Genomic DNA, 13,544 nt, shown 5'->3' on the forward strand with positions numbered 1-13,544 from the left:
GACCGGGGCCGCCAGAGGAGGAGGGAGATCGCGGGTCTACCCCCCAGGAGGGGCACCCACAGGACACGTCTCCGTCCCTGCCCGCCGCGGAGGCCGCTCGTGTGTGGGGCTGCCACGGGCGTGGAGCAGCGGGGCCGCGCCGCCGACCCTCGGCAGCCACCGCCCAGCTCCGGGGGGGGACGGGGGTGGTCCCTGCGAGCGCTGGGGCCGCCGGCGGGGGGCTCGGAGAGGGGGGCGGGCGGCGGAGAACTCTGTTGAGAGGCAGGGCAGGAGCGCGGGTGGGACTTCCCACCGGAACGCACCCTTTGGCTGCTGCGGAGAATGTCAGAGTGGCTTCGTTCTGTTTCGAAAGCGGCCCGAGGGGCAGCCGGGCCGAAGTCCTCTGCCTCGCCCGTCCCGCTGGAGTGCGCGGGCGGCTGGAGCTCTGCGGGACGGGATCGGGACAGGGCACGGGATCGGGACAGGGGACGGGATCGGGACAGCTCCGCCCGCGGGACTCCGGCAGTGTCCAGGTCCGCGCTAAGGCGGCTTCCCCCGCTCCTTTCCCGGGAGCGCTCCAACTTTTTCACTCCGCCCCTAATGGGGTGGACAAAAAGGCTTTTTTTTGTTGTTTTCAGTTGGTTGGTTGGGGGTTTTTTCCCCTTAAAGCAATACAAATGTTTTTGCTTTTTAAAGCAAACGTTTTCGACAGCGTTGTCACCTCGGCTGTGAACCCGCTTTCCAACGGGAGCGCTGGGAGCTGCAACGCGGCTCGAGGTGAAGGGGGAAGCTCCAGGTCGCGATGGGGCGGGCGGGCCCCGCTCCAGCGTCCGTGTCGCTGCCCGGCACTGCCGGGGGTGTCCCTGTATGAGCCGTAGCCGAAGTGCTCGAGGACAGCCTGTGAAAGTTGAACTGGACCTTGCAGTTCACGGCTTTAGGTGCGATCCTTACCTGTGCAACGTGTGTTTCCGGGAGAACACCTTGGTTTGGAAGGGAGCGAGTAGCAAACGAGTTGTCCCAACGTGCCTGTGTGGAACTGACTGTGGGGTTTGGTGCTCATCCCTGATAAGTGTGTGTTCAATGATAACTCAGAATATCCCACTGGGTAGCCAGTGCTGACTAGAAATTGTTGATGCTACCTCATTCTTGGCTACTCAGAGAGATAATCACCCCTTTATGCATATTTCAATAGAATTTAGTGAAAATACACACAGATCGTATATGTGCTAAAATTTTAAATATCCATTTAAATTCATAGTCTTTAAAGATAATTTTGCTGAGGTACAGCAGAAGTTGTACTGAAATTGGTACTATGAACACATATAGACATAATACTGAAGGGGGGAAGATGACTCCAAAAGTGTTTCACAATATCATCTTTGCCTGAATATTGAATAGGGTCTAAGACCTACTTCTGAATCTTTCCCTCTATCATACCCATGGCCTAATAATGGAAATTTTGAGAATTCTGTACAGTTGAATTTGGATAGTAATGCCGTATTTTAATCTGTGGATATGAGATCGAGAAATTTTCTTAGTTTACACATGATGATGGATTTAATCTAGTTACTGGCTGGTACTCTGACACGACCAAATGTACCTTTAGCAGACTAAACAAATTCCTTGCAGATTGAGCATGCAGATGCGTAACTAAGAAGTACTATGCTTCTAAATCAGTTGGAAGTTCAGTAGGCTAGATATTTTTGCCACATATATTTTCAGGCAGCAGTGCCTGAATTGAAACAGCTGCAGAGAATCCCTGTTGTAACAAACACTCCTGATTTGCCCCTTCAAAAGCAAGATCACTCTGTAAGGTCATAAGGTGCCACCTGCAGGGTGTCTGGTGCCTACCACAAGCACAGCTCCAGCAGAAACCCTTTTCATCGCTTATATAGTTATTAACAACTTTAAACTGAAATCTTTTCAACCCTCAGGGAGTTTGCAAAAATACAGACAAAATTAGGAGTGAGTTTTACAACAAGCAGTCTTGGGCTTGAACATTTAATATTGCTTTATGAGCATCAAAGGTGTATGAAGTTCTTATCGATACAGACATAGAAGCAAAGGTAATTTTCTGTTAAATTATAGTAAATCAAAAGCATAGTTTTCTAAGTTGTCCTTCTGTAGTAGCACAGCAGGATGCTCTTGCTTCCAGTGAAGTGCAATCACCAGAGCTGGCCAGAGAACTCAGGGAGAGGGTTTAACAGAGCTGCTGTTGCTTTCAGAGGAGCTCTGCTCCACTGGTAACATTATTTCAGTTTTTGAGATTATATTCTTAAGAATAGTTTAAACAGTGGGATTTTACTCAGAATGAGATTAATCAATGAACATGTCAATGTAAGAAAATACATAGCAACTAGGAATTAGGCTTCACTGACATGCAGCACATCTTGCTTGGAATTCCTAAGATACTCTGTTTTGTTGTATTTGACTAGTAGATTTAAAGATAAATGTATATGAATGATCTATAATTCTGCTGTTAAGAATATGTAATAGTTTTAAAGCCTAGTAAGGGCATTTTTGAAATGCAATTAAATATTTAATGTGATTTAACTTCATAATGATTCTTTTTGTGATAAATGGTTTTGACTTTTTTCTTCCCCTGCATACCCGTTTTCAGGATTTCATGTCACTACTAGATACATGAAACTAGAATTTCTGTGAGGATACCAGGGGGTGATGAGAGCACTGATATCTTTGTAAAGGTAAGCAACATTTTTAAAATTCCAGTAATGATTAACCATTTTGCATTGCCTTTTAGCACAATTTCTCTTCTATATATGGGCATTGGAAATGCTCGTTTCAGTAATTCTGTGTGCATTTTCTCTAAAGTCTATTAAAATATGCATAAATGAATCCCTAAATACCATACATTTATAAGTATTATTATGATAACTGAAGATAGTTTTTACAGACTTGTTTCAAAGTGATTCTTTCTCTTTCAGAGCTCCTCACAATCCATTCTGTTGGAGGATTTGTGTGTTTTCTCCCTGCTGCTCTACTTGTGGCTGCATGTGCTGCAGTAGCTCATCACAGACTGAGGTAAGAGTTCTTACTTTTTCAAATTTTAGTATTCTGTAATTCCTGCTGTTTGAGTTTTGCTGCAAGCATCCTTTTAGATAAGAACATGTGAAGAGACCACCTTTTAGGTATCATCGTAATGGAAACTGTCTCAAGTTTGTTTAGGAAGCTCCAGATGTGGCTGTATCAATGTTTCTGTTTAAATCATTGCTGTGCTTTTGAAGGGAGCTGCCCATGAGCCTCTCTCTGGTTGGGTTTGTATTGAGCAGAGCAGCCTAAATGCCCTCGGATGAAATTAAACTGGAAGTTGTACTTTAATGAATCTGACACTGTCAAACTGCTAATTGCTGTGCAGACCATGGGACTGGACTAGGGCTGGGCTGCAGGAACTCCCCTGAAATACTCAGTGCAGAAATGTGTTCCTTGGCCCCAAGGGTTTGTTCTGTCATCTCTGCCATTCTCCCACAGCCTTTTCCCTTCAGTTGCTTTCTTCCTAAATGGAGAGTAAATATTGAATCTTTTCCAACAAATAGCACTTCTGTAACTAAGGATTATTTGTTGGGAGAGAGAGCCCATAGACCTGTACCACAGAACTGAGGTTGATGCTGGCTGTATAAAATTGCAGCTAGTTCTTTTGGGTGTATTATATTGATTTTTGCAAAATAGGGAAAAAAGCAGACTCTACCCTGGATAATGAAAAGCTAACAAGAGGTTTTGATGATAAGAACCAGCAAGAAAAACCCACTCCACTTCCAAATTCTTGTCTTTTCACTGAATAATATAATTTATTACATAAGTAAAATACCAACAGCAACTGTTGTTTTAATTCTTCAATTTGCTTCTTTCCATAATGATCACTTATATAACAACTTCATCTCCTGGTAATGTTAGAGTAGGAGTCAGAGTAAGACATTAAACCCATAGCTGCACTCTTCAGCTGTTGCCTCTGTGTCCATGTACCTGGAATGAATCTTGACTTAACATCTGTCTCATCAACATTTTATACCTTAAGTTCCCACATTGTGCAATTTTAATATACATAACCTGTGTAGTATAAATACAGTTAATTTGGAGATGACTGTGGTACTCTGTACACAGAATTCAATGCCTACAATTCCAAAGTTGAAGTGTAGCAATGCTGAAGTCACGTGCATTCAGTAAGATTGTTTTTGCAACGCTTCTGGAAAAATCTCAGTTGAAGTCAATATTAATAAAATACAAAAATATATACCAGCAGAAGATCAATACATCTGCACTGGAAAAAAAAAAAAAAAAGGGGCATTTGGGGAAAGGAATCTTGAGTTAAGCAGGTTCCACTGCAGCCACATCCATCACCACACGAATGCAGCTCGTTCTCGTAGCATTCGGACACCAAAGCGCTGCCACTCCCGCTGGTAAATCCAGAGCTCCTGAGTTGTGTCAAGACAGGCCAAGACTGCACCTCCCTTCCAGGCAATTAAGCGTGGATCCATATCCTAAATTCAAAACACAGATTGCACACAATCACTGGGCTGATTTTGCATAGTTGTCCAAGTTGTATCCTACTTTTTCTGACACTATTCACCACTTAGAATCCTGGGGGGTAGGGGAGGAGAAAGGTTTTTCAATATTATCCAGGAAAAAATAGTGAGATAAAAATATGTAAAGAATTTTTAAGATATTTTGAGAAGTCACTTTTTTTTTTTTAAGATGCCTTTTAGGCATGTCATGAAAATTCTGCCTTCAGCAATGGAGGCTCTCAAATATACTCAAGTTTTAAATTTACAAGTTTTGCCTGATTAATGCCAAATGAAAATTGATCTCAATGCCATGTTTTCTTTTATCTTAATACTAATTTAAAAAAAACACATCACAATTTCTTGCTGAGGAGACAGGTTAACTTCACAGGCCAGTACTAACTGTTTCTTTAAGAATAGGGCCTTTGGCTAATAACCACTTCAGTGATCCATACCAGTAACACTCCTGCTCTGCCTTTAACTTCCTGCCTCTAACTGGCCAGTGCCATGTGATAAGCTGAAAGCTCTCCTAAATCTCAGACATTCAACTACTCTGTGGTTTTGACAGAATTTTTTACTTTTAATTTTTCAAAGATTTTGACCAATCATAGTTTATTGACCATTTAGCTCTCAGTTAATAGTTACCTTAGGTCTTGTGATGACTTCAACATTTTCAACAACTCTTCTGAAAGAAGGTGGCATTTTGTTGAGAATTCGGTGTTGAAGGAACTCTTGAGCTTTATGAAACATAAGGCCTCCTCCCACTACTAAGATGGAGCTGTACATCTTCTTTTTTGTATCATCAGATGCTGGAATGAATGGATATATAGAAATATCTGCAGTTTTTAAAGTTAATATGGTCTGTATTTGTATTACAATTAATTTAGCACAAGTCAAACCAGAATGGAAACTGATGTTTGATTTTAAACTTCTTTTTCTATTCCCTGGAGATTCCAAACATGTAGCTCAAGAAAGTTCAACAAAGATGCAAGTGTAAGAAACAGTGTAGCTACTCTCGAGATTATAAAATTTAGGGACATATGTCTTTATATTCAGTAAAATACAGGGGTTACATAAATCCACACTGACATTTCTTTTTGGGAAGACTTTTAGAGACTTGTACAAATGTAATTCTTACCACAGCAGTCGATACTATGAAGGATGGCTTTGTCAAGGCCCAAAGCTTTGCCTTCAAACTGAGAAACAGCAGTTTTCCTGGACATGTGAGCAGTTAAAGGTTCCTCTGAATCATTGCCAGATATCATACAATCACTCTGGGAAGATCCCAGTTCCACTTCTTGTGGGTAGATCCTCTCTGAAATGTCTGAGGTTTGGCCTCTCAATTCTCCCTCAAATGCACCAGGCTTTGACATGGATTTTCTATCAGCTGTAGCTTTTGCAGACTTAAAAATCAGAAAAGAAGTTGAACTATGAGAAATGCAAAAATATCTTCAGCAGGTTACACAACAATACAAAGACTTAACTAAACCCCATTGTACTTCCCTTCACCTTTTTGCACAGTAAGGTTAAGCACTGCATTATTACCTCATCTGGTAATTTTTATTTTAATCCCCACATTCAAAGTAAGGGTTTTATTTTGAACTCCATCGGATTGATCAATCCTATAATATGAAGCCTTCTTAGACTCTGAAAATGCAGAGTTCTAATTAAAGACTTGTCTAGACATCCATAATTCCTTAATCTAAACATATTCTTTAATACTTCTGACCCAGGTAACAAACTTTGGTCTCTGAGATGAGCTAATGAGTCCTCATTTTATTCCCCAATTAAGTGATACTTAATGAAAAATAAAACCAGCATTCACACACCTGCTCCTGCTTACTTTGTGTGGCTAGCAGGTAATGTTCATCATGAGGATCCTCAGGGTCACCTTGTGACCTGTGTTGTAAAGTTGTCATTTTTTGTCCAACAATTCCAAAAGTTGCCGGATAAAACAGGGCCATTGGAGCCTGAAGAATGAGAGACTTGGTATGAGTTTACTATTCAGTTTTTCTTTTTTTGACATTTACTGTAAAAAAAGAAAAGCCTGGCTCTATTTTTCCTCACAACTCAAAATTAAATAGAGGTGTTTTTTTCCAAGTAGTTTGTAACAGACTGAAGCATCTTTTCCTTCGTATAATTTAAAAAAGTCCAACAAATACACTTGTATATGTATACAAGTTTTGTTACAGATTCTGGCATTGTATGATAAATACTCAAATACAATGGTGAGAAGAAAAAAACTTGCAAAATTAGCATTCATTCCTTGCACTTGAAGGATAAGCATCATATGCAGTTGAAGCTACAACCATTCTGACTAAAGCTAGTTAGGAAGTCTTGTGTGTCCACTAGTGCTGCATTGGGCCCTTTCATACCTTTGGTAATTAATTTTAGAACTGTCAGCAAGAATAGTTTAAGAACAATCCATAAATTACATGGGTTTAGTAGCACTGGGCCCATATGAAGTGAGGCTCTGAGTCTTAATGCTCAATACAATTCTCATTATTAAATTAAAAAAAAAAAATCACCTGTAATTTTTCATCCCCTAACCGGAACTGGTATAGTAAAGCTGGAGAATCCGGATGCCGAATTTGGAACTCATGATCTTGCAATCCAGAAATATCCTAAAGTCAAAAACAACGTAAGCAAAAATTTGTATCTTTTATATTTATCAAGCCACATAATCTATTTAAACTCTAGGAAACAAAAAAAAAGTAACAGAACTCTTCAAACTATGTATTTCATTTACCTATTCTTGAATTCTTTAAGTTTTACTTGGAGAACACACTATTTTCCCCCTCTCACCTGGTCTAAATGACAAAATGTCTCCTTTAGGTGCTGCAGCAGCAGGCAATCCAACTTATTAGTTAACTGACAGTCTCTATATGGGAATCCTGCTCGTTGCATAAGCCAATAAAAACACCTTGACACATCAGATCCTCCATATGCAAGGCACAGCCTAAAGCAGAGAGAAGAAGAAAATTTTTCTGTTTATTTGCTGAAACAGTGGCTGCCTACAGTAGCATGCAAAGGACTACTTGGAAAACATTCAACATGCTAGGATCATGACTTTCACACAGTTTGCAGAGCACAGTATCAATTCTGATCAGCTCTGCCTGGTTTGTTTTTTTTTAAGACATCAGAATTCTCTAAGGTTCATATTTTAACAGATGACCCTGTTACATGGCTCACAGTAAAAAAACCCAAATGGTATTTATGGAAAATTTTTCCTTTTTAAAGTCAAGCCTTTGGTAAGCAACTAAGTACGTGCTTGTAATAATCCTGCATATTATAAGATACCTGGTGTTGCGATGGGAAACACCGTCTTCTACACAGCAAACACTCGTCTTCTGATCTCCCACATCTACAATACATGCACTGCTTAAACCACTTCCAAAGGTAGCACAGACAGACTCCTGGTGCACAATAATTCCTGGCAATATGAGAAAAAATTATATTAAATTCGTGCCAAACTCCAGTCATGTTGCTGACGTTTAGAGGACATTTTCATGTCTTTTAAGGATCTGCAAATGGTCTGACTCTGCCCTGAAAGACTCTGTATTTAATGAAGGGGGGGTCAAAGATATTTAGAGATTTTTTTTGTTGGGTGAGCCTTTAAAAGTTCTGAGAAAGCTAAGAGCAGGGTGGACGCCTATACTCAAATGACCCTTTTTTGTATTATTATTATTATTTTGCCTCTAAACTTTTTTTTTTTTTAGCTGGCATTGCAGGGTTTTGGTTATCAGATGCATATGAATTGTTTTCCTAATTTTTTCTAGTTTTAATGAAGTAGCATTACCATTAGCATTTTAGATACGCTCTTTAAGTACTTATAAAATAAGGTCCAATTTCCCCCTCTATTTTCCTTTCAATCTACCTTTAACTTTGCAAATGAGTACATTTGTATCACAAGCCCACACTTAAACCTGAGATGTACTGGAGGTTTCAGTCTGTCCTTCTAAGCAACAAAGGGAAAAAACAGCTTAATTGAGCTGTGCTTTGTAGACAGTAAGTAGAATTACTTTTTGAAGGCAAATGTTTTTAGATAGATTAAGATAATCCAGTTATGCTGTATGATTAGTTCACCTCTTTACTAAATTATTATTGAGGAAATGGCACCTTCAAGAGTTAATAATGCTACTTTCTGACTTGCATGTATCAGGTGACTAATAACCTTTTTATTTTTTCTTGGTATTCTTCCTATTCCACCGTAAATTCTTCTATCCCAGTGCTAGTACATTTTTACAGAGTACTACTAGGTAGTAGTATTCCCATTACTGCTATTCAAAAACTTGTGAGAATTCAAACAAAGCATCACCTAGTACCATTCTGCTCAAAAATTAAAATAGCCAATATGGCTTGCTCATTTTAACATGATGAAACAAATCAAATCAAATCTATATACACACACGTGAAAAAAATTTAAATCTCATGAGATCATTCCCTCTTTTCGCAGTATTTATTTACCACCTACTTAATTCCTTCAGATAAGAAGTCTCTTTTTGTAAAATGAATGTCTTTCTACAACAGGTTAAATGGGTTCACTGCTTAAGCAATAATATTTAAGTGTATATTCTGCTGAGAGTAATATTTGGAAACTGTTTGCACTTTGTATTGATCTATTATTAAACAACAGCAGTTTTAATCTCCAACATCTTACAATTAACTTACTGTTTGCCTAGTCTCTATCATTTAACTTATTATTCTTGTCCACTTTTCCTGTTCATTCCTTGCATATCTAATAAAAAGAAATGACTTTGCAGAACCAAAGGTACTACTACTGCTCCGATATATTTTAAATTAAGTATGGTTGGGTTACTGCGCCTTCTGTAATGACTGTCTGTGTTTTCTCTACATGTGAAATCCAAGCAAGATGGTTAAAAATGCAGCAGTGCTTTCCAGAAAACAAGCTAGAAACTTCCAGAAGTTTATCTGAAAGGAAATTTTCATCAGAGGGCTTTCCAGTCTGGAAATAAACATGCAGAAGAAGCTAAGAATTGCTTGGTTGTTTTGCTTTTATTTTTTCATTTTATGCGCTTAAGCCAACTCTGAAACTTCCTATCATGTCATCCCCAGAGGGGACAGAAGCAGCATCTTCCATCATCCCCTTTGGTTTTGAAGGCTAAGAATCTTAATACTCTGTAGAGCTAAAATCGTGCATTTTAGAAATACTTAAGAAATCAGACTGTTGCTACTTTTGCCTCAGCTGAATGAGAAGCCCACAGTTTGTAACAGCAAACCAAAAAACTTGTTTCAATACTAGCCAACCATTCTGCCCCTTTAAAAGAGACAACAGTTACGTGAATAGTAAAAGATGAAGATGTTAGTCCCAGCCAAAGTGGGATTGATGTGTAAAACTATGCATTAAAGGAAAAAAAATTCTTAATTAATCATTAAGTTCTTGCTCAAGTATGGTTTTACCTGAGAAGCCCATCTTCATTAGGATCATATTTACCAGTTCTTTCACGTGTTGTTTATTATAGATGTCTGGAATTAGTAAAATGCATCTGTAGTACTGAAGACAAAAACAGTAAATTAAATCCAGCTCTCAAATTAAGTTTCTCTTTACATTTTTGAACACCTGATGCTAAGGGAGAAAGCACGATATACAAGTTATTAAAAAAAAGCAAAATTTTACAAAAGGGGAAGGTTTTTAATACTTAAAAAAATGAGTTCAAAGGGCATGCCAAACTAATAGTTTATAGGCCACTAAAATGTTTAAAAGTACATCAGACAAGAGAAAAACACCTGCTTGGCAAGGGCAAGGAATTATACAAGTATTAGGCCACTCTTCCTCAGGTGCCTCCTTTACAGTCAATAAAAAAGCCCAAACAAATGAAGATTAAGACTGTGAAATGTCTATAACGGGATTTCTAAACCTCCTCCTTAGAAGTTCTATAAACAATTTTTGTCTTAAAGCCACGGACAAAATTCCAAATGATGTCTTAGGAACCATGCTCACAGAAAAGCAAAGCACCAGTAAGAGGCTCCCAATAACAGCAAGTTAATTCTCTTTTGCAGTACCATTTATAGTAGTGCATACAGCCCACCTAAATGTGTTGTTCACAGCTCACCTTTAGGTCTTTCAGTGGTATTTCCAGATATTTTTGTATTGCATGTGACCATATAACTTCAAGGTCTGCTAATACTGCAGTGAGGGAGCCACCAGGTCCCGGGTGGAGATTCAACTGCCCTCTTCTAATGGGCCAATGTATATTATAAGAATCCAATGGATTAACATACAGTGCCTGAAAAATAAGAGATGATGTTCTATGCATTGCTTTCCCCCCGAAATTAGCAACAAATATTAGAATGACAAATATTTCAGAAGCAGATATAATAAGACATACAGCAGCACTGAGATCAGTGTGACAGAAATACAGTGGATTTCATTGTAACAGGGCTTGATTGAAACCATTCTAAAGACACTACATATGTTGTTTAAATTGTTTGAATGTTCTTACCCATGGACATCTACTGAACAAAATAGTATATTTTTCCACTATCTCAAATGAGGAATTAAAATAATTCTAGCTCTTTGAAGTTCATGAATACCTAGTTACTCAGCAGCGATTCCATATACTGATATTTTTATCAGTTTCTTGCCTTTTCTCTGATTTATGCCATATGGACAAAGTTCTCACCTAGTCCCTGCAGAAACACTGATTTCTAGCAGCAAAGGAACCAAGACACTTATGAGGTAGATGGGGGAAACCCTCAGGTCTTGCTGAATGATAACAAACATTCAATTACTTCACAGTAAAGTTTCTCATATATTGCTTGGCTAACTTCATGTGTCTTGCAGTACATACTAACTTGTATCAAATGGCTGCTGCTGACATGGTTGCATTTAAACATACGAAGCCTCATTCAGCAGGAAAAGAAATCTTACCTCTTCTCCTACCAAAAATTCAGGATGATTTGATGTGTTTGTCCACTTGGCCCCAGAGCTGTGGTCCAAAATAGCTGGTCGCATCTGTCTGTTGTATGACCTGGCCTGAAATGTAATCAAAACAAACCCTGTCGATAAATATTTCACCAGTCACTTTTTTGCAAGGAAGAAAAAGGAAACACCCCTTTGGCCCCACCCCTCGAGGAAACGTTTTAAATCTTAATTTTCTCAGATCTTCAGAGACAGGTTGCACAATAGCATTATCCATAATTGCTGTAAAAAGGATATCTATACTTGTCCACTAAAACACAGCAACACACCAAAGGACTATATGAATGAACAATTCAATAAAATCTTAAGGAGGAGTTACCTGATCAGGTGACACTGGAATACGCCTCGCTCCATTCGACATCTTTTTGGACCATATTGCTTGGTCCACCATTTTAAGGCCATTTTGTCTCTGCTCAGTACTTTCAGGTTTCTAAGGAAAACCCCAAATATACAATGTAAATACTTACTTTCTAACTACATGTCTGCACACTGGTAATACTGAAGCTATGGTTAAAGAACGAAATCATTACTGTGGTTGACAGACTGTAGAAAGGACAGAGATTTGTACAATGCAAAATAAATGTATGCTTATTTTTAAAGAAATTATTTTTTATATTAGAGTCCCCAACACTTATTTATCAAAATCAACTTGAATCTTTTAAGTGACTGGAGTGGCTGCTGGACTTCATCTCTGAAATGATGCAGTCAGGCCATTTTTTAACTACAGAAATATCAAGTACAAGCAAAAATATTTAAATAGATCTCAATTATTTAAATCTGACGTTTAATATTAGAGACATAAATTTGATTAATTTTTATTTTTTTACAGATGCAGATTAAGAATAAGACCACTAGATCTATTTTTTAAGCAGGCTGGAATAAAACTACTTGCTGTGTTATCTAAATCACAAATCAACTTGCAACCAATACATTCACAAATGGAGAAGTCCAATTTTACTCCTACAGCTGGCATTCTATCAAAAGAAATACCCAGTGTGGTACCAGACCACAGCACAGGGAAATCAACATGCATAAACCCTCAATCTATCAATTTATTAGATTTAGTTCATTACAAACAAATCAAATAAAACCCAATCATAGACCGGTGCAAACCTACTGACAGCGCATTAAAAGCATGAAAAAAAAGTGGAACTTCAGATGTGTTCTCCTCTGGAAAAACACAGAGTATGAGGGGAAGATATGCACTATACAAAGATGCAACAGAGATGGGTAACGAACACACGGATTTTAGCGGTCCGGGAGGCCGCGCCGCGGTGTTTCCCGGCTTACATTGAGGCCGTCCCTGAGGAGCCAGCTGTCCCTGTAGGCCGCCTGGCCCTGCTGCTTGTGCCGCCGGGCGATGACGTGCGGGATGCCCGCGGGCAAAGTGTCCGTGGCTCTCCCGAGCCGCAGGGTGGTCGAGCCGGGGTGGATCACCACGATGAAGTTGCTCTGTATTTGCTGAAAGCAGCACAACGCGCACGGAGTGAGACAGAATTCCCGCGCCGTCCTGGAACTCTCTCTACGCCCACCTGGAGCCCACCTGCGCTTCCACACCCCCCTCCCCAGGCCTTTAAAAGGCCGAGCCCGGGCCGGGCCCGCCCCAGCGGGGAGGGGAGGAAGCGCCGCTCTGAGCGGCCGCGGCCGGGCCTCACCTCCTGCAGGGACTCGGGCACGGCGGCGGGGACGATGGGCCGCTTAACGCCGCGCTGCTCCCGCTCCCGGTCGCGCTCCTTGTCCTTCCCGTTCTCCGCCTCGCCCTTCTCCGCCTGGGTCATGCTCCGGCCGGGCGGAAGCCGCGTCTGCCGGGGCCGAGCGGCGCCGGGCCCAGCGCGGGGCGGAAGCGGGCGGGACCCGCGCCCGGCACCGCCCCTGGGCAGGTACCGGGGGGGGCTCGGCTTGAGGGGGCACCGCTGCCCCTCGGGCGGTACCGGGGCCCTCGGCTCGAGGGCGGCTCGGCAGCCTCTTGGCGCTGCCCCGGGCTGGCTCGGCTGCAGCGGGTGCGGGGGACAGCGGCTGCCCCGGCCCCCGCGCTGAGGGGCCGAGCGGCGGCAACGAGGGAGCCTGGGGAGCAGCAGCCGATGCTGAGCTGGGCGGTTACTGCT

General features: G+C 40.8%; 1 protein-coding gene across 1 annotated transcript; it reads right to left on the minus strand.

The window, feature by feature from the left end:
* Positions 1–3,757: 3,757 nt before the first annotated feature.
* ACTR8 (ARP8 actin-related protein 8 homolog) lies at positions 3,758–13,217 on the minus strand. The gene is made up of 13 exons (XM_017820058.1): positions 13,095–13,217; positions 12,730–12,900; positions 11,759–11,869; positions 11,389–11,493; positions 10,571–10,744; positions 9,918–10,011; positions 7,797–7,929; positions 7,302–7,455; positions 7,025–7,120; positions 6,326–6,466; positions 5,635–5,899; positions 5,142–5,305; positions 3,758–4,475 (listed from the first exon to the last, which is right to left on the minus strand). Exons 1-13 carry the CDS (start codon positions 13,215–13,217, stop codon positions 4,332–4,334), a joined length of 1,875 nt encoding a protein of 624 aa, XP_017675547.1. The 3' UTR covers positions 3,758–4,331.
* Between the last annotated feature and the right edge of the window lie 327 nt (positions 13,218–13,544).

This window comes from Lepidothrix coronata, unplaced genomic scaffold (genome assembly GCF_001604755.1).
Source record: "Lepidothrix coronata isolate B3197 unplaced genomic scaffold, Lepidothrix_coronata-1.0 Scaffold78, whole genome shotgun sequence".
In the NCBI taxonomy this organism is placed as follows: Eukaryota; Metazoa; Chordata; class Aves; order Passeriformes; family Pipridae; genus Lepidothrix; species Lepidothrix coronata.